The 27,843-nt window shown below is 40.4% G+C and overlaps 1 protein-coding gene across 1 annotated transcript in view; it reads right to left on the bottom strand.

Moving 5' to 3' along the window:
* Positions 1 to 5,277, bottom strand: part of ankfn1b (ankyrin repeat and fibronectin type III domain containing 1b) — an 86,864-nt gene extending 81,587 nt beyond the window's left edge. Inside the window, exons 1-2 of the mRNA XM_029527896.1 lie at positions 5,231 to 5,277; positions 1,347 to 1,585 (exon numbers count right to left, since the gene is read on the bottom strand). Coding sequence (XP_029383756.1) covers positions 1,347 to 1,559 — 213 coding nt within the window. The 5' untranslated portion in view covers positions 1,560 to 1,585; positions 5,231 to 5,277. The remainder of the gene's footprint in view (positions 1 to 1,346; positions 1,586 to 5,230) is intronic.
* Positions 5,278 to 27,843: the final 22,566 nt, after the last annotated feature.

Raw genomic sequence — 27,843 nt, 5'->3', positions numbered from 1 at the left:
CTGAGAGGGGGACAGTATAGAGCTCTTAAATTATTAATGCATATTTGCCAGGCCTGCCGTTCATATCCGACATTAAAGCCCCCAAAATATCCAGTGAAAAGCACTCTGGGTCTGTTAAAATTCAAACAAACCAAAAAGAAAGGGTTGAATTCCATCTAAATTAATTAGCATGAATAAAAAATGGAGAGTTAGCAGCTCAATTGGTGGTATTTCAGTTATTGGAACTTTATAACTAGAGTGATAGTATTCCTGCGTAATGTGCTATCTTCTCCAGCGCTCTTCTTTCACACACACACACACACACACACACACACACACACACACGCACGCGCACGCACACACGCACGGACACACACACACACGCAGCCCACACTTGATTTTACAAGTGGCTCAGCACCGCCAATTTTAATCAGCAACTGGCAAAACATTACCATCCTAAATTTAGATGCATTTATGAGATAATGTACTGAATACAACATACACAGTAAACTACAGCTACACAAGAATAATAATACTCATCACTTCATTTGTTGCATGAATTTTCTAAAGTATATTTGCAATTTGGTACAGGCTCACTACATGAAGCCTCAGATTTGCAGTTGTGACCCTTAAATGTATCACCCAGCCATTGCTTCCCAAAATGTTCTCATGTTTCAACATTTTCCATGTTTTGCACTTGCTGCGTTGTGATGAAAATATTTGCTGTGTGCTGTGTGAGTGATTTATACGATCAGATGATAGTTGATGAGCACCTACGATAGAAGCCAGTCCAAACTATTCAAAGCATCTCAAAGGACCAGTGTGTAGGATCTAGAGGGATCTATTGGCACAAACTAACAATCATTTTAGACCAGCCAAATATGAGCCCTTCATTTCTATGGCAGGCATGAGTAGGTGGTTGCAATTCGCAACCTCACCACTAGATGCCACTACATCCTTTACATTCATTAGAGGGATAAATAAACAAAAAGATCATAATAAAAAGGACAGACATATTATTATGAGTTAGGTTGCTTTCATTTGAATTTCTGCAAGATGGAATTTTCTTGCACTGACAAAACTATGCTAATTTCAGCTATGTTGTATATGATACAGTTTATACCGCCACCAAATGTACCAAAAGATCAACTTCATGCCACCTCACACTTCTGTTTAAACCAAAGCAGAGAGCAACATGGTGCTTTTGTGTAGTAATATTTGTAATTGCAGGTGTTGAACTGAATTCCATAGGAAAATGTAAATGCAAAAAAACTGTGGACTAATTCAGAAGTCAGCTACACTTAGTTGGGTAGGAGCAAAGATTTTCGTCATGAACGATATTAAGAACTAGGAAAACTCCAACTTACAAACTTTCTCTTCAGCTTGCCCTTACTGCTACGGGGTGGCTTGCCCCCGACTGCAGTTCCTGAGCTGTAGTCTAAGCTCATGTCCAGGTGGTCATCTGCAGAGACACTCTTGCGAAGGTAGGCAGCTCGTGCCCGGAAGTGGGAAAAAGGTGACTGGGAGCGAGGGCGAGATTCTGTGCATCCATCACAATCAGGCTCATCTTCACCTTCCATATCATCTTCCAAACGCCACAGTTCCCCTTGAAGATGAGAGGAACAGAAAGGATGAATTACTTGGTAGGAATTCATCACAGAGCAGAAGGGCAAACACAGCGAGCACTAAAGTAAAGACAGAGAAAAAGAAAGTGTTGAAGACAGAATAAATGAAAGAGAGACAGATTGGACAAATCATTACAAAAAATGTTGGACTGTCACTCAGTGATTGGCTTCATGAGACATTTCCTGATACTAATTAAGCTTCCTTATGGGATGGAATATTTTACACAAAAACATTATTCTCAGTCTGCCCCCTTAACTACTCAATTATGATTCCATAAACTGGATAGAAATAATAGCGCATGTAAAATGAAGAGGAAGGAACAAATTTATAGCGACAGTGACATTTTTCTTCAGCTCTGACACGAGGGCTGAGCTTTCACAGCTGCACAACAGAGATGGATGTGAGCTGTCAGAATGAAGCTCCGCTGCACTAATCACAACCAGCTTCCATCACTCTGCATTCGGTGTGTTTGTCAGACATCCTGTCAGGGTCTAGCACCTGACTAAGAGCACTCAGAAAAGTCTTACAGTTAATTACAGAATCTGATGCACGCTGGGTAAGCTGCGGTTACTGTCTATCAAGGCGAGAGATATTGTCAAGTGAAAAGAACCAAGTCAAAGACTCAATCAGTCGTTTCATTGGCCGTAACATAGTGAAGCATGCTCATACATACAGTATGTGTTTCATAGAGAGAGCAAGAGAAAGTGAGAGAGAGGTAGAGAGAGAGCAAGGGAGAGAATGAGCACCTAATTTGACTGAGTCAGAATTTATACATATGAGTTTTTATGGTATAAAATTAGGCTCAGTGGGATGTAAATGTGGTTAAAAAGAACTACTAAAAATATATTAACTGTATAGCCAGTAAATATTTATTTGCCTATAACTCTGCCTATATTAATACAAGTCTACTTTTATTTAAAGATCTGTCAATTTCTTTTCAGTTGGATCATAGATTGGAGTAAACACAGGGTGTAAAATACAAAAAGATGTCTGATTTTCAGTCTTAAACTAGGAAACTATTTTAGAGTTGGTAGTTAGAAAAGTTTATTTCCTCGCCGCAGGTGTTTTGGCAGGAACCGTTTTTGAGTGAGCTTGTGTAATTTTACACTATCAGTTCCACTACCTGAACAGCCAAAATGCATCTGGCCTCCAGCTTAGCCAGATAACTGCAACATAATGACTGGGGAGCATCTTCCCATCCAGATGTGTATCTGAACTCCCCAAATGAAGTGCAGCTGAGTATTTCACAACTTTTTTTTTTTAAGTTGTCTCAGCACTGCGAAAGGACAAACAGAGAGGTAGACAGAAAGAGCCAACATCATGGTCGATGACAGTGGTTACTAAGCAACAAGGGCCCATGTGAGACTGAAGTCTCTCTCAATTTGATATTTGCAACAGAGCAGCAGTAGGGCAATGAAAAACAGGCACAGACAGGCACAGAGCGAGCCAACCAGACTTGGCTAGGTTAAGTCAGGACATCAAAGCAAAATGCTGTTAAGTCCAGGGTCATCAAAAATAGTCACATTAAAGACTGAGTGCATTAGAAAAGTGAGGGCATAGGGTGGATCAGTGTTCTCTTAAAGTCTTTTGCACAGCGTGGTTTAATTGTTTTTTGTGTTTTCTTTTTTCACCTTTATTCACTAGAAGCTGTTTTGATGATGACTTTCAGAAAGAGAAGGGCCATATTATGTACTTGAATTAAAAAAAAGTCTAATTTGCCATTGTTTTGGCACATAAAGAGAAAAAAATACTGTTTCCAAATCTTACTGTGTTGAATTGGAAGTGTGGAAGGTCAAAATTTTCATCAAGGCAAAAGATGCATCCAACGTAATGCTGGCATTGACAGACAGCTGCAGTCAGCAAAAAGAGAAGCCACAGCTGAAGAGAAAGCAATCAAGGAAAAAGGTAAAGAAGTAAAAGGCAGGCTCCAAAAAAGAGGAACATATTGCTGTGTCAGCTTCTTACTCTTCTCAGACAAGCTCCAATACTGTAGAAACATACAGTGGCTCCCAAATTTGTGGAACAGTAACCTCAAAATCAGCCTGACATGGGTCAAGTGATGTGGATTTTGACTGTATTGTTTTAATTTGGGAATGTTGTTGAACGTTGCCGCTGCCTCCCGTTGTTGTGCAGTTTCTTTGTAATTCCAGTGGGATTATGGTTTCCTCTAACACACAGCCTTCAACTTTTTTTAATAAGTTCTTTTTCTCTGATGTTTGTCACCTCTCTTCCCTCTTTGTTCAGTTTACTTTTCAAAACAATCGAACATTTTGCTGGCACATGGAGGGCATCAGATGATCAAACAGGTGAAGAAAGCTCTCATTTGCCTCAGCTGCTTCCACTTATTTCCCCACAGACTCCTCCCATAGTGTCGCAGGTAGACAGAGACAGTACAGTAGCACTGCCCATCGTGCTGAAAATCTCAAAACATAAATCAATACCACATATTCAATCTTGAATGGGCTAGTTGAGGAATTTGCAGCATGAGCAGATCTAAACAATACTGCCACCATTTGTTCATCTTTTTGGCATTTACTCCAATACAGGAAGAGCTATGATCAAGCTGAGCTGAACAACATCAATCAGGAGTGACACATAACTGCTGACTGTGTGCATCTGTCAGTGTATGTGAATGAGGAGATGGACGTAAGGATGAACCAACAGCTTCCTGACAGCTGTGGTTTAATATATCTAACAAAGACAAAGCTGGAGAAGGCTGAAAGAATTAATTAAATTACAAAATGTATTAGTCTTTTAATTTGTGCTCATTTATTAATTGGATTTAATTAGATTCACTAAGGGACCTCTCATAATGCTCGTGTTTTGGTGTCTCAGTATCTAAGGTCCTCCTTTAGAGGGATTACTCTCCCCTTATATACAGTATTTTTTCCATCTTTAAAACAGAACATCTGTCATTAGGATGAAACATATCCCAGTCAGTACACTACAGCTTGACGTTTCTACATGCTTTCCCACTCAGGTGTGAGAACTGTTTGATTTATGAGGAAGGGAAGGGAGAGAAAAGGAGGAGGATCTAGTGTATCTTTCTTGAACACTCTCCTGCTGAGACCACTTAGAAAATATAAAAGGAGCAAAGCATAAGTGGAGGTTTGAAAGGAAAAGGAAAGGGAACATGTTTGACCTCACTGTGAGGATGATGCTCCAGTGGCTTTTACAATCTTTTAACACCTTCCTGCTAGCCAACCCTTTTGTTCAATAATAAATTTCAAGAGGCAGACGCATTATGGACTAAGAGTTCTGTGAAAGATTAGATTGTTTCCCAAGTTAAGTAAGTCAAACAGTGCTGGTAAGAGCAAGGCCAATATTTATTCATGTCCGTTTTGCAGGGGGCTGGAGCCGGTCCCAGCTCACTCTGGGTGAGGGCGGGGCCACTGTGGACAGCTCGACAATCCACCGCAGGGCCAACATACAGAGACGCACAAAGAAGAACAACTTCTCACACTCACACATACCTACGGGAAATTTAGTCACCAATCAACCTAAACATGCCTGACCTTGGATGGTGGGAGCTAACCGGTGTACCCGGTTAATCGTTGCATGATAAAAAAAAATAAATACAATACTGAAAAACACTGCTGAAAAATATGGTCGCTGTCAGATTTACCTGCAGGCGGTAGAGTGCAGGCCTTTGGTTGGCTGGTCGTAGTGGGCGCGGTCTTCCTGCAGGGAGGACTCCCACCAATGAGGTCAGACTGGTGGACCCTGGAGACCGTTGGTGACTGAGGGATGCTAGGAAGGGTGCGCGACTTAGCCAGTAGGGGTCTCTGCAGCTTCCTTTCCAGTGACCTGGTTGGACACAATAAATGGATTATTACATGGAAGCATTTCGCCTCCAGTGCTACAGAAGCCTGAACAAAACAAACTGGAAGCCCAACTGGAAGCTATGCTTGATTTAAGTCATGCTGTTGGTTTCGAGGAAACAGTGATGTTTTTTTTAATAGATGGCTTCCTCTCTACAGGGATGGAGCTGGGAAAAAGGCATCATATCTGACATGTTGAGGTATCTGCAGTTGAGGTATTTGCAGCTTTGATCTTGACCATATTTCATTACATGAGCGGTCAAACAAGGAATAAGTGTAACACCAAAGGCATTTTTCAGCAGCAAAGCTTCGTATTCATATTTTTTCACAGAAGCACAATGTTTAAAAAGAGCAACACATCATATCAGGATATTACACTCAGATGGCATGTCGTTTGGATGCATGTCACACAGAGACCACCATGTTGCGTTATACAACTGAATACAGTGTTTATGACTGATTAACTTGATGATAAAACATTTCTGTTTAATCTATCACTGTGCAATAAGTTTGCAGCGCGTTTGCAAATACTGGCCCACACATTCACGGTGCTACACACACATCTTAATTCTAATGAGCGACAAGAGAGCAGTTGTACTGATCAATAGTGAAATTACTTCCACCTCAGCATAATCAAGCTGAAGGCCATTTGAAAGCACAACCAATAGAAGCCGCTTTATTTTATGGCAGCTGATACCACATACCCTCAAGTGGGTGTGCAATCAATGAGCACAATCACAAGATCAGCTTTGGCAACAATCCACAACACACTCATGTAATCTGCAAATATCTGTGATGGGGTGTGATATTCATGTTAAATTGTTATTTCTTTAAATAGTTTTTGTAGTGGTTTATGCAAGTCAGTGTATTTTCAAAGACACAATTTCAGTTTTCACCTCTGCCTTCTCATTTAAGTGTTAAATTCCTCTGTCTATATCTATATTATATTAAAAAATAATATATGACAAAAAAATTATTCATTAACATTGCATGAAATAGTTCCTTTAATCTGTGCCTCATGCATAATAGAACTGATGCGCGGGGGGAAACTGAGTCACTGCTATGAATCCTCAACCAATGCCAAATCTGATCAGTTTGATCAAATTCAGCGAAACGTGGTCAGCATTTCAGACGTCAATCAGCCAAAAGGAAGACGCCTAACCTCCAGACGCTTGGGCGACACATTTGGCCACAGAACATGTGATTCCTGGCAGAAAGTCAGTCGAAGACGTGCAAGCCGAGCACCCCCAGACTTATGTGTCCTGACATTTTCCATGAGACGGCTTTCAGCTGATTCATGAAGAGATTGGAGTCTCATAATGGAGTGAGATTTGGTCTTTTTTTTTATCTTAGAAACTGAAACAGAGCAAATCTTAATATCTTCCAGTAGTAACTTCATACTTAACATACAAAGATGGGATTGGGTGTAATATTTTCATCTTATTCTCAGCAGAAAAGTTGACTTGAGAAACATTAGATCTTGTTTTTACTGAAACAATGCAAAGAAAACCATAGCAATGTTTCTAATGTAGCACAGAGGTAAATTCATGTCTGAAACAATGAGCATACCACAACAAACAATAATATCAGCTGAGATAAGTCAGTTAATTATGCTTTCATCTAAGCCTTTATTTTTTTAACATTTTATTTTACAGAGAAGTGCTCTAGAGTAGAGACTCCAATGCATCTGTGTTTGAGTGAAATACTTGTTTTCTCTTTTAACTCTCCTGAATGCATGGCTCAGGATTTATTTGCAGGCTTAGCTCTATTAAGCGCTGGGCAGCTATAAGATAAACCAACAGCAGGTTCAGAGTAAGCACATCCCCAGGATTGAGAAGTGAAGAACTGACATCTACCAGCTGTCCACCAGCTATTTGAACTGAGTTCAGAAAACCCTGCATGCAATTCAGAGCAGAGTTGTGGACCACCTTGTATGGTCTGATGGTGAATAATGCACATACATGCTTGATTGTATAAGAAATCTACGCCTGCAAGTCTCATCACACTCCTCAGTACTTTAAACTGACTGGCATGAAGAAGCATTTGTCTGAAGCACACGCGATATGCGTAGTTGGCTTAAGCTCAAATAACTCAGATCACCAGTGAACAAGAGTGCACACACACAACCTCATACTGACGCACATGAAAAAACTAAGTAGTTGGCTTCTGACCAGCACATCATGATGATAACACACTGGGCTGAACAGCCAGCCCAGGCCACGATGGCTATTTGGGCCTCACTCATCCTACAAACCTGTTGCTAAGCGACTCTGTCTCCGTGAATGAGAGGAGAGGAGAGGAGAGGAGAGGACAGGAGAAGACAGGAGAGGACAGAGAAGACAGGAGAGGATGTTTATTCTTGTTTCACAGCAGCATTCTGCATTTTCACAAAAACAATGCCCTGCCCTGGCTTGTGAGCATCAAGTGAAAAACCCAATTTGTGTTGCCAAATGTATTATCTTTGACCCTGCAATCACAGGAAACAGTTGTCCCTCTTTGTTCACTGTGCATGTGTTTGTACTCTACAGCATCTCATCACAGCTAAGTGTGAAAGCAAAAAAAATATGACAGTAAATTCATCTTTTTTTTTTTATAGCAGTGGCAGACAACGGGGAATTTCTGACTAGTAAAACGAGAGACGACAAAAGAATCATGGGAAGATGGTGTGATGCGAACCGTGTAAGACAATGCACATTACAACAGAAGGGAGTTATATTCGAGATAGATTACACGCTATCATCCACTAGCTCTTCTCTCTGCGCTTGATCAGCAATGATTGTCTTTCTCAGTGCAGATTGAAACACAGCTCCTCAAGAGCAAGTTTGAGTGCAACATTTGTACCGCAATTTGTAATAGTGGCCTACTTTATACTAAAAGTAGCATGTGAAACCTCCTGATTCCTCTCAGCTGTGCAGTATGTTAAGTGTTTTCCAAACCCTGGCACGAATAGGAAGAGATTAGCAACATCATGCCAAGGTGAGTACCCACCATTGACCCTGAGGCCTGACTGAATGGGAATCTGTTTCCAGCTGCTTCATAAACAGTCTGACCCTGAAGGCACCAACTCTACTGAGAGCTATCCATGGTGCTGAATCAACTTCGAACATACGCATGCACATCCTCATTCTCCTTTTTACACACATACCCGAGGTGTGAAACTACCATTGGTACAAGGAACACAAAATTTTTATTTTGGAATATATTCCTCTCAGTTTTAAACATTCTCCTACTGATACACCAGCAGTAATTAATGTTCCATTTAATAATGGACAAAAATAATGAATTCAGTTCTTCCGGAGCCAGTGAAATAGCTCAGGGTTACTTAGTCATATGCCAAACTTACTCCTTGGTACAGAGCCATTCACTGAAAGTCTCAGTCAGTACTAATGCATTTTGGAGGAGAAAACCTGGGCAATGCTCAGGAGATTGTGAGAAGCAGGAGTGACTGAAAGCGATAGCTACATTAGCTTCTGGCCTTATCTTTCAGCACACGCTGGTGAATGTGTCACAAGACTGGATGAATTGAATGAAATTGCTCCAAACAGCTTAAGTGACAAGCAGAAGCAAAAGGGCAACCATTGTGGATTTGTGGAGTTATCTCTCTGCATTACAGAAAGATGGACATTAACTTCTTCATTTGAGACTGATTCATCATCGCTCACCATTCATTATGGCCTGATCCCATCTTGCGCGCAATCTATATTGACTATTTGAATCATGTTCCCTTACAGCAAAATTTAAAAGTTAAGTAAAAAAGAAGCTGACCCAGACATACACACACACATACAGTATATGTTGCTTGAGGGTTGAGGTCTGTTTTATTATTTCAATTGTACTTGAGGTGGATTAGGCTTGTTTCACTGATTACTGAGAAGGTGAATATAGGCTCAAAGTGCTATTGAAAGGTATAAATGGATGTTGGATGGCTTTAAAACCAGTGGAGGTGGGTCCAGTCAGTAATTAGTCTAAGTACAGATTGCCCAGTGACATGGGTACTCCCTACACAGTGTGAGCATGAACCCGGTTTCCATGCAACTCCCACTGTAGTCGCTCGTTTTCCCTGGATATACCAAACTTGTTACTCCTCTGGCAGCCCAAAGCTGCCTGCCTCTTCCTTGGTGGATGTCGGAGTACAGAGAGAAAAAGGCAGTAAGAGAGGGAGCGGGAAAGATGACGGAGAGCAGAAAAGAAAGACTGAAAGTCTGAGAGAAGACGGCAGGAGATGGAAGGGCGTAGGAAGGGGGTGGCTGGTGAGAAAGAGACAGTGAGTGGGAGAGACAGAGACAAAGAGACTGTGGGGATGAGAGAGAGATGCTACATTTCTAATGGCAGGGAATCTAAGAGCTTTTTCTGTACCAGATGTCCACCCACGTTAACACTTGTACAGTGAGTGAATGATATGAGATTTGATAGACATTATTTCAAAGCAACTGTTTTTTTTTTGTGTGTGTGTGTGTGTGTGTGGGGGGGGGTTGCTGCTGTTGTTTTTTTACAGCAGCATTTGAATTTCCTTTTTATCCTGAAATGTATTTTTCAACTCTGGTTCATGAGCAATTTTAACAGTTGTGGGATTTCGCATGAAGACTGGATTTTTGAAAGTTTAGGATATGCAGCTGTATGTAGCTAAAAGAATTGTGGCTTAGCTCCAGTATTCACTGCTGTTTATTTCTGGGGTGGCCCTTTTACAATGAAGAAGGGGAAATGTGATCATTTCATAAACTGAGGAAGCTAACTGCAGTGGTGCGATAAAAGGAGGAGGTTGTTACAACTTAACCAAGCCACATTAAGTTTGGAAGGTGTGAAAACCTTCGTGGTCATCAAATAATTGGTTACAAACAGTGTGGCATTGTCACACTATCCTATAATTAATCATTTCTACTATTGCTTTTGTTGTTATTTTTGGCAGTTAGATTTGATTTTACTATCTCAGGTCCTCAATGTTTTGATAATATATCACAATGAAACATCTTTAATGTCCTGACACTTTGATTTAGGACTGTGTGTTCAGGCTAGGAAGAGATCATATACACATCTAGTTTATTTAACCTGTCACCACAGACACACAGATTGCCTGAGACACATGAAATTTGAGTGATAAATCTTTCTCCTATCTAACAGAACCCTGTCAAAGACCCCCCTGCCCTAAATTCTTAGCTTGGCCAATAACACACAGTAGAAAGTTGTTGGTGTCACTGGGAAGCGCCCGGCATGAACGTGTGAGGCAGTATAAGCACCAGTGAGATCGTGAGGTCGACTCAGAAAATTCCCTCTTTCTGTCTCTCCTTCTCTATAAGCAGGAACCAACTTCATCCTGTCATTTCTATGTATTGAAAAGCCTCTGTATTTAGCTGCCAGCACACATCTGCCGCACTTCCATACTTATGTAACAGAAAGGCTTCCTCACATGCGCACACACATACAAACACCTGTATGCCTAAGAGTCAATTAGATTGATTTTTTTTAAAGAATATTCACATTGAATATTTTTAAATGAAGAAATTATAGCATGATCACCGGCACACAGTGTGGCATACAATGAGGAGTGACAACAGAATCATCAGAGAAAGAAACAGAGATATAACACGTGTTTACAGCCATGGAAACAGATATACCCATATTATCTGGCATACCTGTGCACACAGTCACAGTCAGACAAATACACAAGTTACCTGGCCTCTGCCACAGTGCAGCAGTAACTGCCACTGCGCCGCGAGCTCCTTCCTACCCGCAGCTCCTCTCGAGACTTACGCCGATTAAAGTAGTCTGTGAGTTTTCCAAAACTCGCCATCTTTCTTCTCTGTTTCCTTTTGCCTTCGTTCCCTTTGATCCTGAGGAAGATGTTTCTGGCTCTGCAAAGCTCCTGCTCAGCACACGACTTTCTGACTTACTGTCTGCCTTCCTGTGCTTCTACCTGGATTCAGTGTCTCAGCTTGGTGTCAGCTGCAGGTTCGAGTCTCCCGACGCTCCCGCATCCTGTCGAGCACGCCACTTAATGTGCAAAAGAGGAAGGAGCCAGACCACGCTCTGCCTTTCTCTGCCTCCCTCCCCCTCTTTCAGTCGTTTGCTACAGTGCACGGGGTGCATACAAGGACTCTCAAAATAGTAACATTTGTAACTGCCTCCTGATCAACACAGCAGGAGCAGTGCCCCCCAGCGCAGAATGAGAAGAGATAGAGGGGGAAAATAGGAGCAAGAGGGAGGGAGGCGTTGGCTCAATGTTGGTCGGTCGTCTTGTAAGCTGGAAAAAGCTGAGCTGGTGAGAGAAAATGAGCTGCTATGATGCTTGTACCGAAGCCCACCCCCCTCTTTCCCTGTCTCTGTTTTTAGCGCATATTGTCTGTGTTGCTCTCTCGCCTCGCTCTTTCCTTCTCATGCATGAATTCTTTCACACAACCATTTGACTGTTGGTGAACACACATTGCATTTGATCAAAGCCGAGAGCAGGTGGCAATGACGAGGTCTGTCTGGCTCTCTCTCTCTTTTTTTCTGTATCTCCCCACACAGACACACACACACACACGTCTAAAATCGATTCAACCAGAGGTGCTCCTAGATCATAACTTTGCACTACTTACTGGTCCGTGTGCTTGTGTCAAAGGGTGTCTCTCTCTTTTTGAATTTGAATTTCATCAATAATGTAAAACAAATGGAGAGGCTAAAGTGCAGTGACCGACTGGTGGCCCCGTGCCTTTAACTGAAGGAACTCCACTCCAAATAGAATGGAGAATGGAGAGAGCAGGAGAAAAGGAGGGGGGGGGGGGTGTAGAGGTAGGGCTCTTTGTGAAGAGCTCATTAGTGAGTGAGTGAGTAAGTGTGTGTGTATTTCCTCCTATACACCTAGGCACCATACGATGAAGTGTTCTTCAGTCTATCCACTGTCTCCGTCTCACTGCTTATTGTCCATTTCATAACATGTGACAATGTCCTCTGTGTCTAAATTTCTCACTTGCTTCCTCCTTAAATCTCAATTCCCGCTAGCTTGCTGCTTCTCTTCCCTTTCATCCAAGTCCTTCAACATGCTTTGGCTCCTACATTTTTCATCATCTTTTACTCCCTCTCCTCTCCTTCTCTTCTAACAACTATAGGCTAGCTTTTTAAGTGACCTAGCATGATGCTGACTTGAGAGGGTGCACTTTAAAATATATATACTGTATTCACTCACAGCTCCAACAGGTTTTATAAATCAACCACAACTCTTAACTAACATAGCCTTGCATTACAATGTATGGGTCACTGTCACATGTTTTATATTAAACTGCAGCTTGTATAGGAACAATGATATGCAAGTGGTCAACAGGAAACTGTTTTTCTTTCTCAAATTACTCATTTGTTAGCATTACCACCAAGGGATGGTGCAGATTTTTTTTTTCTGAATAGCTGATTCATTTAAAATAGTTTCTAGGAATCTAAGACTATATGAGCACCAAAAGTATGGCATTTCTGCTTAGAAAAAGATTTAATTAATTTTCACTTAACAGTCACAGACTCATTCTCAAGTCATCTAACCAACTAATTGTAGCAGCTCTTGTCACCACTAATTATTAAGAAATTATGTGCATGGATGTAGGATAAAGAGATGGCTTTTTGATACAAGAATTATTAATCCGCAGTCCCAGCATTAGTCAAAAAAAGTGGTGGACACAATTATTTTAAATTCAGTTGCTCTGGCACTTTCAGAAGAGGATGAGAAGTACTAAAACTTGCTATTATTTGTTGGGAGAATATCTCTCTCCAGGCACTGCAGTTTATCTCTGATGCTGAGCAAGGTCATAAAGTGAGCAAAGCAGAGGGTTTATGTGTCGGGCAGCTGAGGTGTGGATAAATGCACTTGATTCAAACCAAAAGAAAGACATCTTAAGTAGAAATAAATGTTACCAAGCCACCACTACGTTCTACAATGTGATCTCTCTGTACGGTTACTGGTTATACTCATGATCCAAAACTGGTTTCGAGGGATTAAAATGATTCTATACGTCTCCAGTATAAGTCAAAACGTAATCGAATTGCAAAACAAAACATATTCTAATATTGCAATACTGTGTGTAAAGGAATTTAACTCAGTGACATTGGTGCAGAGACTAAGAGTGGAGATTTGCTGATGTTTGTGTATGTGCCAGTGTGTTGTGTCTAGCATGCCCCTTATTGCTTTGCTGTGATCCCATGGTGCAGTTAATGTTGTGAGAAAGCTGTGGGCTGTGTGAGTTTTGCACGTTCCTGTGCTAAAGAGTTCAGCTGATTGATTGGCTTCTTCTCTCTCCCTCCTTCTGGATCAAGATTCTCCACATTCCCTTTCTGATTTGCACTTCCCCTCCCCCGACTGTCCATTGATCTGAGTAGGAGTAGCATGGTCTAATTATATTGTCCAGTTAGCACAGTGGTATTTCAGGCCATGTCCCTGGGAAGAGAGAGCAGGAGGGGAAAGACAGAATTGACAAGGAAAGCGAGAGAGACAAATTAGGTGAATATGGTGTAATATTAATGCATCTTAAAACATCAGATTCACCACCCTTGCTGAATCCTCACACTAAAGCATAGTATTTGAATAAATCTGCAGCTTTACACCAGTAAGTATACACAAAACAAGACTAATCCATAATATGTATGTAGCATGTGTGCTGAGCTGCTGCTGCACGTTGACTCTCTGTTAGTATAACAAATTAGTGAATACATATTGTAGCTGTTAATCAGTTCAGTTCTCTGCAACACAGATCTCAGTCCAAAACACACTAAAGACAGAGAGATATGTCAGAAATGCATGCCAGTAGTATTCTGGATGCTGCATACTTCACAGATCTATGACAAAATCAGTGGGTGTTTATGCTTAATAATGGCTCAAATACTTCCTAGTTGTAAATGCTTTTTCTCACACCTGCAATCCTCATGTAAAAAGGACTTGACACCATTTCTGGTTTACAACAGCAACAGGGTGAGCACCAAGGGGAATTTATGACTGCAGTGAGGAACAGCGAAGCTCAAACTATTGATAGCTTGGGCTTCTTTTTGCTTTTGGTCTGTATTTCACTCAAAAATGCTTTTGGCTTTTGAATATATCATGTGTATTTGTTCTTTTTTTTCCCAGAATGCTTTTTTCATTCAAATGCAAAAACATCTTCACTTTTGAGAACCCAATACTTTGCCTTGGAAAGTGTTTTTCACCTGATCTAAAATTGAAGCTCATCTGTCGACATTAGACAGTTACTAAAGCTTTAAATTATAAATGACAGAAATCAGTCATGGTTTAAAATTGAATAGATTATTGTTCCTGATAAATCTTTTCAATCATCAGGAAAAACATAGCGTGAAGTAGCTCATTTCATTCACGTCATTTCATTCCCTGCGATGAAAAACAACAAGCCATCATCAGTTACTCTAACTTATTTTCCAATTGTGTTGTCTGTTCATTGCATATTCCTCATTAGTCAAAAACCAGACCCGTTTGCTTAGCCTGGTTAATTGTCATCTTCCTCCTTGTTTACAAACGTCACACATCACCAACTGTGTCGTTTTACTCGACAGACAGCAATCCAGTCTGCTGCTCATTTAACCAGTTAGAAGTAACCTGCCATGGAGAAAGTGAGAGGCAGGTTCAAAAAGCTTCTTCCTGTAATTATTGAGGCAGAACCATTCACAAAACCAGACACACAAAATCTATTTGTTCATAATTAAACAAACACGTCACATTGGCGCACACCGGAAAAATCTATGATATTCTAATGAATTAATATGCCCCCTCAATAGAAGGACACACACACACACAGTTGCTCATGATGAGCACTACTGCCGTCTTTATTAGTCATCAGTAAAGGGCGCTGCACAGCGGCCTCGAGATTATCTCTCCCTCGCTCTTTCTCCGTGTGTGTACTGTAGATGTGTGAGTATGTTTAGGCTGTGACGTCCTGCTTCTCCATCTTCCTGTTACCATGCTGTCACGTCTGTAAACTTTCTTTTCTTTCATTTCTCATCTTTAGCTCTCTGCCTGGCCCCTCTTCTACATCTGCCTACTGACATCGACACCTCTTTCATTATAATTTGATGAAAATTGTACACATGCATGGAAATTTTAAAATTCTCATCTACCACAATAATTATTTTCACTAGAAATATACCACTTATGTGTCAGTCACATTGTGACACATAGTGGCCCACTGAATTACAAAATCACTTAGAAAGCTGAGCTCTTTAGAAATGTTTCCTCTGATCCCCACTGGTGGAAGGTGCATAGAAACTTTTCTTTATTTTACATTGTGCGATCCTAAGAATGACATTATTAAAGCGCTGTCTCTGTCATTTATGATTATGCAGAGTCAAGAAGAACACAAGGAGGACCCCTTTCTGTGGAAGATCAGCAGCACCTACACATCCAGAGTGTGCACCAGCTCAGAGATAGCACACATTGAAAAGGTGGCAATCATTGCTCGCAGTACACACTTCCACACTTGACTTCATTCATATTCTTCTCCGTACCTTCAAACTGCCAAGTAAATAGAGACTTTGAATTACAAAAGTGCATCTTAACAATTCAGCCTCTCTGTACACAGGCCAATAGCAATTTAGTATTTCAGCATCTTTCAGAGATTCTTTTAAGAGTTAGTGACGTGTCTGTGCATGAGTGTGTGTCCTGGTACATTGTGTATCCAGCTCAAGGGTTGATCAGAGGGGAACAGTCAGCAGCTGGGTGCCGTATAATTCATATCAATTTCCGACAAATTATGGATTTCAAAAAAGGGAAACTGCAGGGATACAAAATTTCTGTTTCTATCAGCCAAACATAACTGTTATAACGGTAAATGATCAACAGGTTATAAAGTCACTTTGCTTGGTCTGGTATGCTACTGTGTGCTTCTTTCAAATCTGAGTGACAAATACTAATCTGCTGGAGATATAATTTTCCAAACCACACAAAATGATACATAACAGCAGGAAAATTAGTACTTTCTTTTTAATTAGCATTATAATTCAGCTTCAGGCTCTGCACGTCCATCCATCTCATTCCTGTGAACATGATATCGCAGTAATGCCTGGACATACCTTCTACAAATTTGGCACAAACTGTGACTCCTTTTTTGATACTCAAAGGTTAAAGTTCGATGATGTGTTGACCTCACAAATGCAGTTTTGCCCTCTTGAATGTCATGTCTAAAGCCTACCATGAGGAAACTCAAAGATGGACTAGTTTAGTATTTCAGCCACAAATATTCACTTTGACTTGAGGGCGAACTGATTAGCCCTCATTTGAATTTGCTTATAATCTGATGCTCAAAGGTCAAAGGTCCCTGTAACTTCACAAAAAGATTACATAATACGTCATATGGTGACATCATAATTTCTGCACTTCTGACCATTATACGATGCTGTTACCCAGTAAATGAACTTATTTTCTACTATTTGGCTGATTGGCAGTGACAATATTCTATATGTTTAATGTTATATTCATCATCATCATTCACCATCATCTAATATATTTAAATCTTTTTTAATAAGACAACATAACAGCACCTACCTTGTGATTCTAAACAACATCCTTTTTGAACTGTATTACCTCACAATTCATTCAAAAATACAAGGAGTTTCCTGTGGCAAGGCTGCCTGAAAGACAGTTGAATATAAAGCTCTGTGCTCTAGGAAATGCTAGCAGTTTTGCATTTATAATTTGGCTTAAAACACTGAATATCACCCTGGTTGTTTTATACATCCCTTTAAAATCAGAGGCTTTTGAGTGCAATCAAATGAGAGGCTCATTTCTCTCCTATCACTCCACCACACTACAGGTGCAGACCCATTCTTCTCTGGTTCACAGTAAAGCTTTCAAATTTAATGTGTGCAGGCATAAAATTGCAAGAAAACAGCTGAGAAAGTTGAATTTAGTATATTGCTGCCGTTCCCTCACTTCTTTCTTAATTTTATAAATCTTATCCTCACGAAAATGGTCTGAATATTGTTGGTATGATTCTCTGGCAGCATCCTCTGACTTTGAGCAAATGTCCTCAGGGAGGTGCTTTAGACTTTCTTGGTTTAATGTTGGAGGTTCAAAAGAAGTGCAATCCCTGAGGCGATTCAACTCTCTGGCACCTTAATGTTTTTAGCTTGTTGTCTTCTCTGTATTTATGGATGGTGTTTTGTGTGCTTACAATAGCTATTTCATCTTATGTGTTTATCAGTATGCTGTGTGGTGTTGTGTTTTCCAAATAGAACAGTGCTCTTTAAAATGACTAAATGAGCACGACTCTATAAATAGTCACACAAAAACAAACACACAAGTGAGCAGGAAAACACACTGTGTATACCTGGGTGCAATGCCATTTTCTCTGAAATGAATGATCTACACAGAGGAAAATATAAACTTTGTGCCTGGAGTGCTTGCAACTGGGTGCCTCCTCTTCTCCTCACTTCCCCTCTCCCCTCATAACTCCAATTTTTCCTAGCTGTCTATCTATCTCTCCCTCCCTCACACAATAAAATTACCCCGCCTCTTGCTGTCTTCTTAATGCCAGTCTGACATATACTGCAATTTAGAAAGCTTCTAGGCCGGAGGGTTGGTGTGAATAAAAGATGAAGCAATGTAAGTATTGACTGCTGACTTTCAAATTCTCTTTAACTCCTTTTACCCCTCAAAAACCTTGACCTCTAAAACTGCTGAAGCATCATCACTTCAAAAATAAAATGCAACCACACTCATGTCCCAAAAAAAAAAAACAACTAATTTCTAAACATGCATTAGAAACCTGGGGGGCTGGTCAGAGGGAATGTAATCACAAAGATCCTACTGTTATTCCAGTATTCCCACCCCTGTCCTTGAAAGTTTCTGTTTTCAGGCTTAATCCCCTCTGATCAGAGAGCTAATCAATCATTCTTAGGGTTTACATGCACAAGCTTTATGGCGGTGAGTTGTAGTGAGCAGGAAAGGCCATCCTTTACAGGGATCGAGCCACCATGAGAGCAGCACATTAACTCCAGCAGCTCTCACACCCCTTTGAACTTCCCCTGGATTACATACAAGTCTGGAGAGTCTGGCAGCAACCAAAAGCATTGCATCAGGACTAGTTGCAAGGACTGTGTTAGTGTTTTACTGCAATATTCAAAGCACACTGTGGTATATTTATGTGTTTTTCCAACTTCTGAGCAGGGAAACTATTTCTTCTAAAAATCTCCCTTTTTCTTATTTCCTCTCTCCCTCTCTTCATCAGCTGGCTGCCACTCGCACAGCATCTTTATATGTTCACAGCTGTCTTTGTTTTTCTCTCACATAAACACCTCAGAAAGTAAATTTAGTCCACTCCAGTGATTTTCTCTCTCACACACACACACTTCCTGTTTTGATGGAAGCCCACCACTGTTTCTGTTTTTGTTCATGTCAGATGTCCAGCTGACTGCTCTCCATGATTCATTACGCAGCAGTTCACTTAGATTTGTGCTATGCTGTGTCTCATTCCTTATTGTCATCATAGTCTAGTGAGTTATTAGGCTGTTGCTGCTGTATATAAAATTGTGTGTGCGTGTGAGTATATGCGGGTGCGAAGTGTTGGACATGAGATTAGTGCTCTCCCAAGGGTGGTCACAAACCCACGGTACAATCAGACTCTTATTTGGGATGAGTGAATCATATTCTGTAACAAAGCTTCATCTGTCACACACCAAAAGATATAATACCAAGAGAGAAATAATGGGAAAACACAATGACAATAAAAAGCATCAATGGTGTTTTAGCCTGGGGCATGACCACATGTGACTATTTGTAGAGGGTTTTGACTGCGTGCTGTGATCATGTCTATCTGAAGCCACGAACATGAGACCTTTCAGCTACGCTTTTAGGACACACACCTACACACACACACACACACACCTACACACACACACACCTACACACACACACACACACACACACACACACACACACACACACACACACACACACACACACACACACACACACACACACACACACACACACACACACACACACACACACACACACACACACACACACACACACACACCTCAAGGACCTACTTGTGAAACAGATCAAATAAACAGGACAGCTACAGCAAAAACAAGCCAAATGGTCTGACATCATTGCCATCAGGGCAAACAAATCTTAAACCCCTGGTCTGACAAGAAAGCACTGAGTGTTCCCTCAAAAATCTTTGTAAATGCCCTGTCTTCATTTCACACTGTGTCTGTGTATTTTGAAGGACCTTTGAAGGAGGTTTGAGCAGCAGTGAAGGTTTTATGTAGCAAAGGCAAACAGGGAGAAGGAACTATAAAAAGCCAAATCCATTGTTTGCTGTGTACTGTCAATCCACATAAATCACTGCAGTGTAAAGACTAGAAGCATTAACATCAACTTGTTTGTGCACCACTGTGTTCCTCAGTCTGACCAAATGACCAATTAAAGCTCTTCTAGTGACCTGCTCACTACAACAGATAGCGTTTGCTCAACTCACCAGAGTCAAGAATTAGAAAGAAACATCTCAGCTTAAATTGTCCACTTCCTACCATTTATTTCCACATTATACAAAGCATATAAGGGCTCAGTGATGTTTTCAACAAGCATTATGGGACATTTGTTCTAATGCATTCCCACTAAAAATTCACATTTGGCATTCTTAAGTTTGCCTTAAGGTCTACAGTCTTGACTTTCTTGCTTCTTCTTAACTTTCAGGTACTTCAAGCACCTTTCTTCATCAGTTGTGTAAATAGGTCTAATGTAGAAATAAATTTGTTAATCAGATTGTAACCATTTTAAGAACAGTACAAGTTATGTAATCCATTGAAAAGGGAACTGGTGAGTTTGCCCTGGCCAGTTGCGACAAATTATATTGTTAGAAGCACTGACTAAAAGGAAAATTAATGGGCGAGTAAGATTGTCTAAGAACTTCCGCACTGTGGCCATCTCTTTTCCTCATTGTCCTAGATGCTCATAATAAAACTTGGATTAAGCTCTAATAATAGCCTCCAGTTGGTTTCTGAAAAGAGCATAAAACTCATTCAGTTGACAGATTAACAGCCACTAGCATCCAATGAAAAATGACCCCAAATGTGATCCATCCGTCACATAACATCACGCACTGTTTAAGTCCCTGACAGCATGATGATGATGACTTTTATTGTCCACTGCAGGCTACGGGCTTGGATTCATTTCAGCATCAAATGACAAAATACAATAAAACAGCAACTTTAAGTAAATAGAAACTTCTAAGTATTCAGCATCTTATTCAAATGGAACTAAACCTATTGTTCTTTATCTTAAAAAAATATTAAAATTAAATCATTACATAACTGTGTCTGAATGTAAGTGCTTTGGGCAATATTGTCCCTCTCTGAAACAATGCTTTTGACACTGAGAAGACAACATTTGATGAACTCACTGACAGATGAATAAGTTGATGGAATTTATGTTTTCTTTTTATTTATTTATCCATTTTCTACTTCTCTGAATTACTTTTATTGCTGTGTCCTCATTTATTCTGCATACCTTTACTAGTTTTTATTGATTTGCCTTTGAGCATTGTTTTAAACATTATATACATAAAATGCATTATTATTATTATTACTACTAATAATAATAATAATAATTATTATTATTATTATTAAACCAACAAGAAATGAAATTTTAAAAAGTTTATATTAATTTAAAGCAACATAAAAATATGCCAAGTATTCAAAAGTCTCACCATCTCAAATGTGAAGCTTTTCTGTATTTCATCATTAAAATCATAAAAATAGTATTTCGCATGTGACATTTTTATCATCACATTTCAGACTTGCAAAGTTCATTATTTTTATTTTTTTCCAGACATTTTATGTACTCACGCATACCACGTTCTCACAGCATCCCATGCTTGACTCCAACCTGGGGACCTATGCTGCATGTCATTCCCCTCTTGCACTCCTTACTCCCTGTTGCCCTGTCTGTTGCTCACTGTTATCATAATGAAGACATAAAATCCCAAAAAGATTTAAAAGAGAAGCAGAAATTACTATTAAGCAAATCAAGTTTGTAGTGCATGTTATCATGTGATTACTATGTTAGCCAACATTAGATTCACATAAAGGAACTTGAATATTGGTCTGTTAGCTCACGGCCTCATGTCATAAACTAATGGCTGTATCGCCCTCTAGTGACTAAGTACTTCAACCAAGTTTACCAGAGAATTCAAAACTGAGCAACTTGTTATGCTCAGCCATATCTTTTCAGGGCTGAGTCAACCAAACAGTAATGGTAATGGACCAAGTGTCAAAAATTGTTTGCTCTGCCTTTACTCTAAAGATAAACTCAAATACAAGTGTTTAATTACAAATAAATAATTCCTTTTCACAAAACACCATTAAAAATAATAGTGTGTGTGTGTGTGTGTGTGTGTGTGTGTGTGTGTGTGTGTGTGTGAGCGCGTCTGTGAGTGTGTAAGTGAAAGGAAAGGGGTAATACACACATACCAAAGACATACATAAACCAGCTTTTTAACTTCATACACAAACACACACCACAATCAGCATTAGCACACTCTCTCCACTGGTGCTTACCTACCAGCACGATGTTCAAGTACAAGCACAAGTATGTCTGTGTGTGTGTGTGTGTGTGTGTGTGTGTGTGTGTGTGTGTTTACTTGAGTGTACATTTATAACCCCTTTCCTTGCTCTGACTCACCGGTGAGTCAAGTCACTGAAGCTGAATGGGGTTGCAAAATAAGGAGCCCCTCTGTCTCTACACTGTTTGGCAAAGGGTAGCAGCAGGTTGGTGGCATAACCTCATCGTTAAGAGAAAGCTAAACAGATTGGTTCAGGAGCCAGAGGGTGTTGGATAATGAGGAGGATGATTCAACAATCACTGATGCGTCACAGTCAATATGAGACATGGGGGGAGGGGGTGACAATGACATACTGTAAATGAATGGTTTCACTTGACAGGTTGGGGTGTAGCAAGTAGTAGGAAAAGCATGTAGGCACGCATCCCTTCCTTCCCTTCTTAGACACAGTCACAGGTATGAATTAAACATGCTGCATCTACTTGTACTGGTGAGAGATAGGTATAATGAAATGACAAGAAGTGTGTGATTCATGCTCACACTCTTCAATCGAGACACACACACATACACAGAGCATGTGTGCACACACCCCAGAAATACAATGCCAACCCCATTTCTGCTCTCTACAGAATGTGTTGAGAATAAGGGCATAAGACATGCAATAGAGCCGAGTCGATGAAACTCCCCTGGCTGTTATCAGACTCAGGTCAGCCTCAGCAGAACTGACAAAGAGTGGAAGGGATACATTTGCAAAGGAAACCACTGATAGTATGAAAACAGCAAAACAGTTTTTGAAAGAGAGCAACATGTAATAAAAGCTGAATACAAGATGGATAGACATGTCAGAATATATCAGTCCAGTCTAGCAGTTTTGAGGTGAATAGCTTATTCACAAAGGAGGAGTGGATGTATGTAGGACCTTTATACTGCCAGGATAGTTATTCTTCCTTTTTCTTTTGAAAAACAACAACAAAAGACATAACACAGAGGCTGCAAACGTTCATCAACACCTGCCTCAGAAGGATACGAAACATCTGGAGGAAAGACAAAGTGAACAATGTGGACCTGTGGAAAAGAAAAAGTCAGGATCCCATAGACTTACAAATTCGAAAGAGAACATGGAGTTGGATTGGTCACACCCTCAGAAAACCTGCCACAAACCCCACCGACAAGCCCTGAAATGGAACCTCCAAGGGAAAAGGAAACAAGGTTGCCCCAGGAATATCTGGAGAAGAAGTACAGAGGCAGAAATGTCCAACTGTGGGCTCAACTGGGGAGAGCTCGGGCAAAAAGCCACAAACAGAGTGAAACGGAGGATGATTGTCAACGGCCTATGCACCCAAGAGGAGCAAAGGGTCTAAGTCCATTAAGTCACAGTTATTCTTCCTTTCTTGCTTCATTTCCATTCTTCTTTGTTAAGTCCGCCGCTGAATCAGTTGCTTAAAAGAGAAACGAGGTAGGACTGGGTGTTTGTGTGGTGTGGAGTTTATCAAAGTAGTTTGAAGCCCTCAATTTGTGCTATGTTATTCATTGTTAATGATTCACTGTGCTTGTAAAATGTGTTTCTAAAGCTTATTTTCAAGAAACTTAATTCATGATATCAACTTTGATATCATGAATTTTTTTTCTAAAAATAGAAAATAGAAAATAACCGACTTAGAAAATTCCCAGATATGTTGGACTGCAAACTTTCAAGCTTCTCATCAACTGCAACTTAAGCAGTGTGAGGCAAGTTTGAAAAACACAGAGCATCTGTTTAGACATCATCTGCCGGGAAAAGGGTTGCCCATACAGAAGAGAGCAACCAGGCTTCTTTTCAATTCCTGTCATTCTGTTGTGTTTTAACTAGGCATACACTGTCAGAGCTTCAAAATCCCTTTTAAATCTCCTCAAGTCACCTTAGAAGTAGCTTAAGTCTGTCACCATCTCATATTTCACAAAAATCTGAGAAACTCAGTGATGTCAACTAATTTACAGCCTATATAAAGCTAAAACTGTTCTGCAGTTCCAAAGCCATGCATGCAGCTGAAACATGGGCAACAACAGTTCCAGGAAGCCCCAATATAGAGACAGGAAGTTCATTTAGTAAAGACAATAAAACATGTTAAAAGCTGTTTAAAAATACTGTCAAATGACAAACAGAGATGAAGTCTGTCTTACTCTATGAGGTGCTCCATTCTAGCACCCTGGCACCCCAGTGGCTCCCCAAGTTTGGGTTGGTAATCCTCCTCTTACAATGTGACGGCTGGCGTTTACCTGGGAACACACATACACTCGTGTTATCCTGGAGAAGGTTAGTATGCATGTGAAGGGAGAGATTTCATTGGTGTTTGTGAAAACATTCAGGAACACAATCACCATCTGCTCTTTGTATCTGTCACCCCTTCTCTGTCTCTTTAAGGGTCTTGGCCCTTGAGGTGTTTAGTTTCAAAAATGTTCCCATACTGTGTGCTTTATGGTAGCAAGTAAGCTACCCTCTGTGTTACTAACTTTTAGACTTTCTTGCACATATTTCCTGCATATACAGTTACTATCAAGTAATCCATCCCTCGACTAAGACATCTGAAGAATTTGAAGAAATACTGAAATAAATGACTAAATTCGTCCTAACAAAGAATCTTACCCAAATACTACAGATTAATGTTGAATTTTTACATTTTGTACACACTGTAACATCTGATTCCAGCTCAAGAACATATTCAAGACAGTGATACACTTTGTTAACTGACCTCTCTGTATACCACATTGACTTATTTCTCACTTGAGGAAACACAACATGAATTCATATTCCTACTTTTAATGTGAGGTAATTATGCAGAGCTGCAGCACCTGGATAAAGCTTGTATGGGTGATAACACCTCCCTCGCCTCTAGCATGCATGATAATTAAGCAGAACATCTGGCCAGAAGGAAACAAACTGTCAAAATGAACCGAGAGATCCTTGAGCCAAAGAATTGCTGGATCGTTTGGAAGGTGATGCACAGTTAAATTTGGGACGCATGCATGTCTCCAGTCAGGATTGACAAGCAGCCAATCCCAGCTTTCACTGAAAAATCCTGGCAAAGCAAAGACAGTGGACGTAGACAGCAAGTGCTGCATAAAAAGTGCAAACTAAACTACCTCACCTTCACATATGCCTGACTTTGATGCGTTCAGTGCAGTACAAGGATGCCAGCTGATATTAGAGGGAGAAGCATTTCAATTATGTTAATGAGTCTTTGCCCCTATTTAGCTTCCACCAGAATTTGATTAAAGCTATTGGGTAATAAATCAATCACAGGAAAATTCTTCTGGGAATTTCTACCTTTATCCTTAAAGATCAAGACTATGTCTGCAGAATTTAGAAAATGTAATGCTTTCATGTTTCAGGACAAAATTAATCAAATGTAATTTATTTGTTTGATACTCTGAAAAGAAAAAAAACAAAAAACAAAACCAGTCTACAATTTTGATGCATTTGAGCCAATTTGAAGCTATGTGGTCGTTTTGGGGTAATTCCTTTAATATCTTTGGACTTGACTTAATCCTTGTCAGAGAAACTAACTGATAAGTTTTTGTGACTGCATCCCAGAATAGAAAGGTTTGGGCAACAAGCAGACAACCACACAAAGGGACTTACATTAGCTGCTCACAGTGAAAAGGGCCAACAATGCATCAAACAGCAGCAACAAAAGGCAACTGCACAACAGAGCAGAGTTATGAATACAACAAAGAGTTATGAACTCACTGCTGTCCCAGCATTCTGACATACTCTGGTTCTACCCACATCACACTTACTGGTCATGAAAATCGGTTCTGCTGCTCTAAAGCAAAAAGTGACAAAGCTGCGATCTAAAATCTGATTATCCATTAAGTATCAGGCTTTATAATCTTTCCCTTCTCTGTCAATGTATAGTCAGTCTGTGCTGTATACTTCCTTCACCATAGTCATCCACATTCACAACTTTGCTACCGGCTAGTCATGCATACTAATCTGTGCACCAACTTGGAACAGTGGCCAGCCGCTGCCTGCCTATCCCATCAAACATGCATAAGAAACAGATGTATCTTTGATGTAGGCTTGTTCATGTTGCCCCATGTGCATGGGTATGTGAATGAGTGTGTGTGTGTTTTAATGTGTCTTTGTCAGTGCTCTCCTATGGCCTGCGGGTGTAAGCCAGACTCGGGAGACGCAGCTGCATGTCCCAACATACACGAAGAGAGGGAGTGCTGACGTGGATTTTTGGCAGCACAGATAATCAATGCAGCACTATGACTCCATACATTTTTCTTTTTCATCTTTCAATGCATAAATTAAGTGAATGTTTGTGACTCCATTGCACAGCAACATACTGTATCTACTGTGGATTTAATTAAGAAAGTTTAAGCATGATATCACTTTTATGCTTTGTTTTGTTTTTTTTTGCACTGAATCTGATTGAAAATATTACTATATTAAATAAAATATCATTGCTAGATTAATGATAATATACCCTAACCCTTACCGCTATCCAACTATCCTGTGACAAGTACAGTAAATATTAATTGAACAAAATGAAATTCATGTAGTGTCAATTTGTAGTCTTTGGTCACTTGAATCAAAGGACAGCGGAAACAATTGGCCAAGTAAGTTAACTTTTTATCAGCATAAAATTAACCATTTAGTTAACATTAAACATCTAGGTAACGTCTAACATAAGAATGATAAATATACCAATATTCAATCTTCTGCATGATGAGGCTTATATTATAAGAATAAATAAATAAGAGGCCTCCTGCTTTGTAGTGGTTTCATGTCCCTAGTGTTTTAACACCCCCACTGACAATGGGATATTTTGCTGTTATTGCACCTATTCACAAATATGGCACCGGTCCATCAGACTGTCATCTTCTAGCACCTGGAGCTGTGAAAACGTCCTTTGCTCAAGCTTGTAAACAAGTATAATCGTGAGTCATCAGAAGGGAGAACTTATCCTGCTTGTCATCAGCCACACTTGTGCCAGGAGCTCATTTGCAGTCGGGATGTTGTCTGGTCTCCTGTGTACGTGTGGTCACATCTGTATTAGTGGCACCACCGCTGCCCATGTGTCCTCTCCTGCCCACAGGAGTCCATGACCATGCACAGTGACCCTGACTCCTATCTTCCATCAACACACACATACACAAGTCCATGTAACCTACAATGACACACATTCGTTTCCCCTGAAGCTAGCTTTGCCCCCCGCCTCTCGCCCACACACACACACACACACACACACACATCTTTTTCCTTTTCCCCTAAGACAATTGTGTTGCTCACTCTCTATTGTGGAATCCAGCCATTTCCACGTGTGTAGGCCATAAAAACAGCAAAGAGCCAGCTAAAAGCATCCCTTTCCTGACTAGCAGGGTCACAGTTTGCCTCACATAAACACAGGACACACCTCATCCTCACAGTTTGCACATATCCTTCTGCTGACCCCCCTTTACCTCCCAGAGTGCTCCTCTTTCCACTGACACTGGATAACCGATGACCAAACGTTTGGAGAGCTGCGTTGCTTTCTTTGACGTTTTCATGCGGATGAGTAAAACAGAACAGCAGAAGTCTTCCATAGATTTTTTTTTTTTTTTGTTTGCTTGTCTTATACTCACAGTGAAATGTTTCTTGAGTTCTGCTTCTGGAGAAGTCTCAGGGAAAAAAAAGCTAACTCTCATTCCGCCGCTGCTGTCTTTTGTGCCTCCCAACGTGCCTCGCGCCGGGTTTCCCTAGCATTGTCATGACAACAGTGTGTACGCACCGACACTGGCCTTTTGGAAAACAATACAACGACCACTAAGTTGACTCAAGTGGGCTAGCAACATACTTCCAGTGCTTTACGAAAAGTTTTCCCCAAAAATATGCGCTGTGGAAAAGTTACTTCTGAAATGATCGTCTG

This window comes from Echeneis naucrates, chromosome 19 (genome assembly GCF_900963305.1).
Source record: "Echeneis naucrates chromosome 19, fEcheNa1.1, whole genome shotgun sequence".
Taxonomy (NCBI): domain Eukaryota; kingdom Metazoa; phylum Chordata; class Actinopteri; order Carangiformes; family Echeneidae; genus Echeneis; species Echeneis naucrates.
Note: the sequence above shows the minus strand (reverse complement) of the source record. Positions and strands in the feature narration are given on the sequence as shown.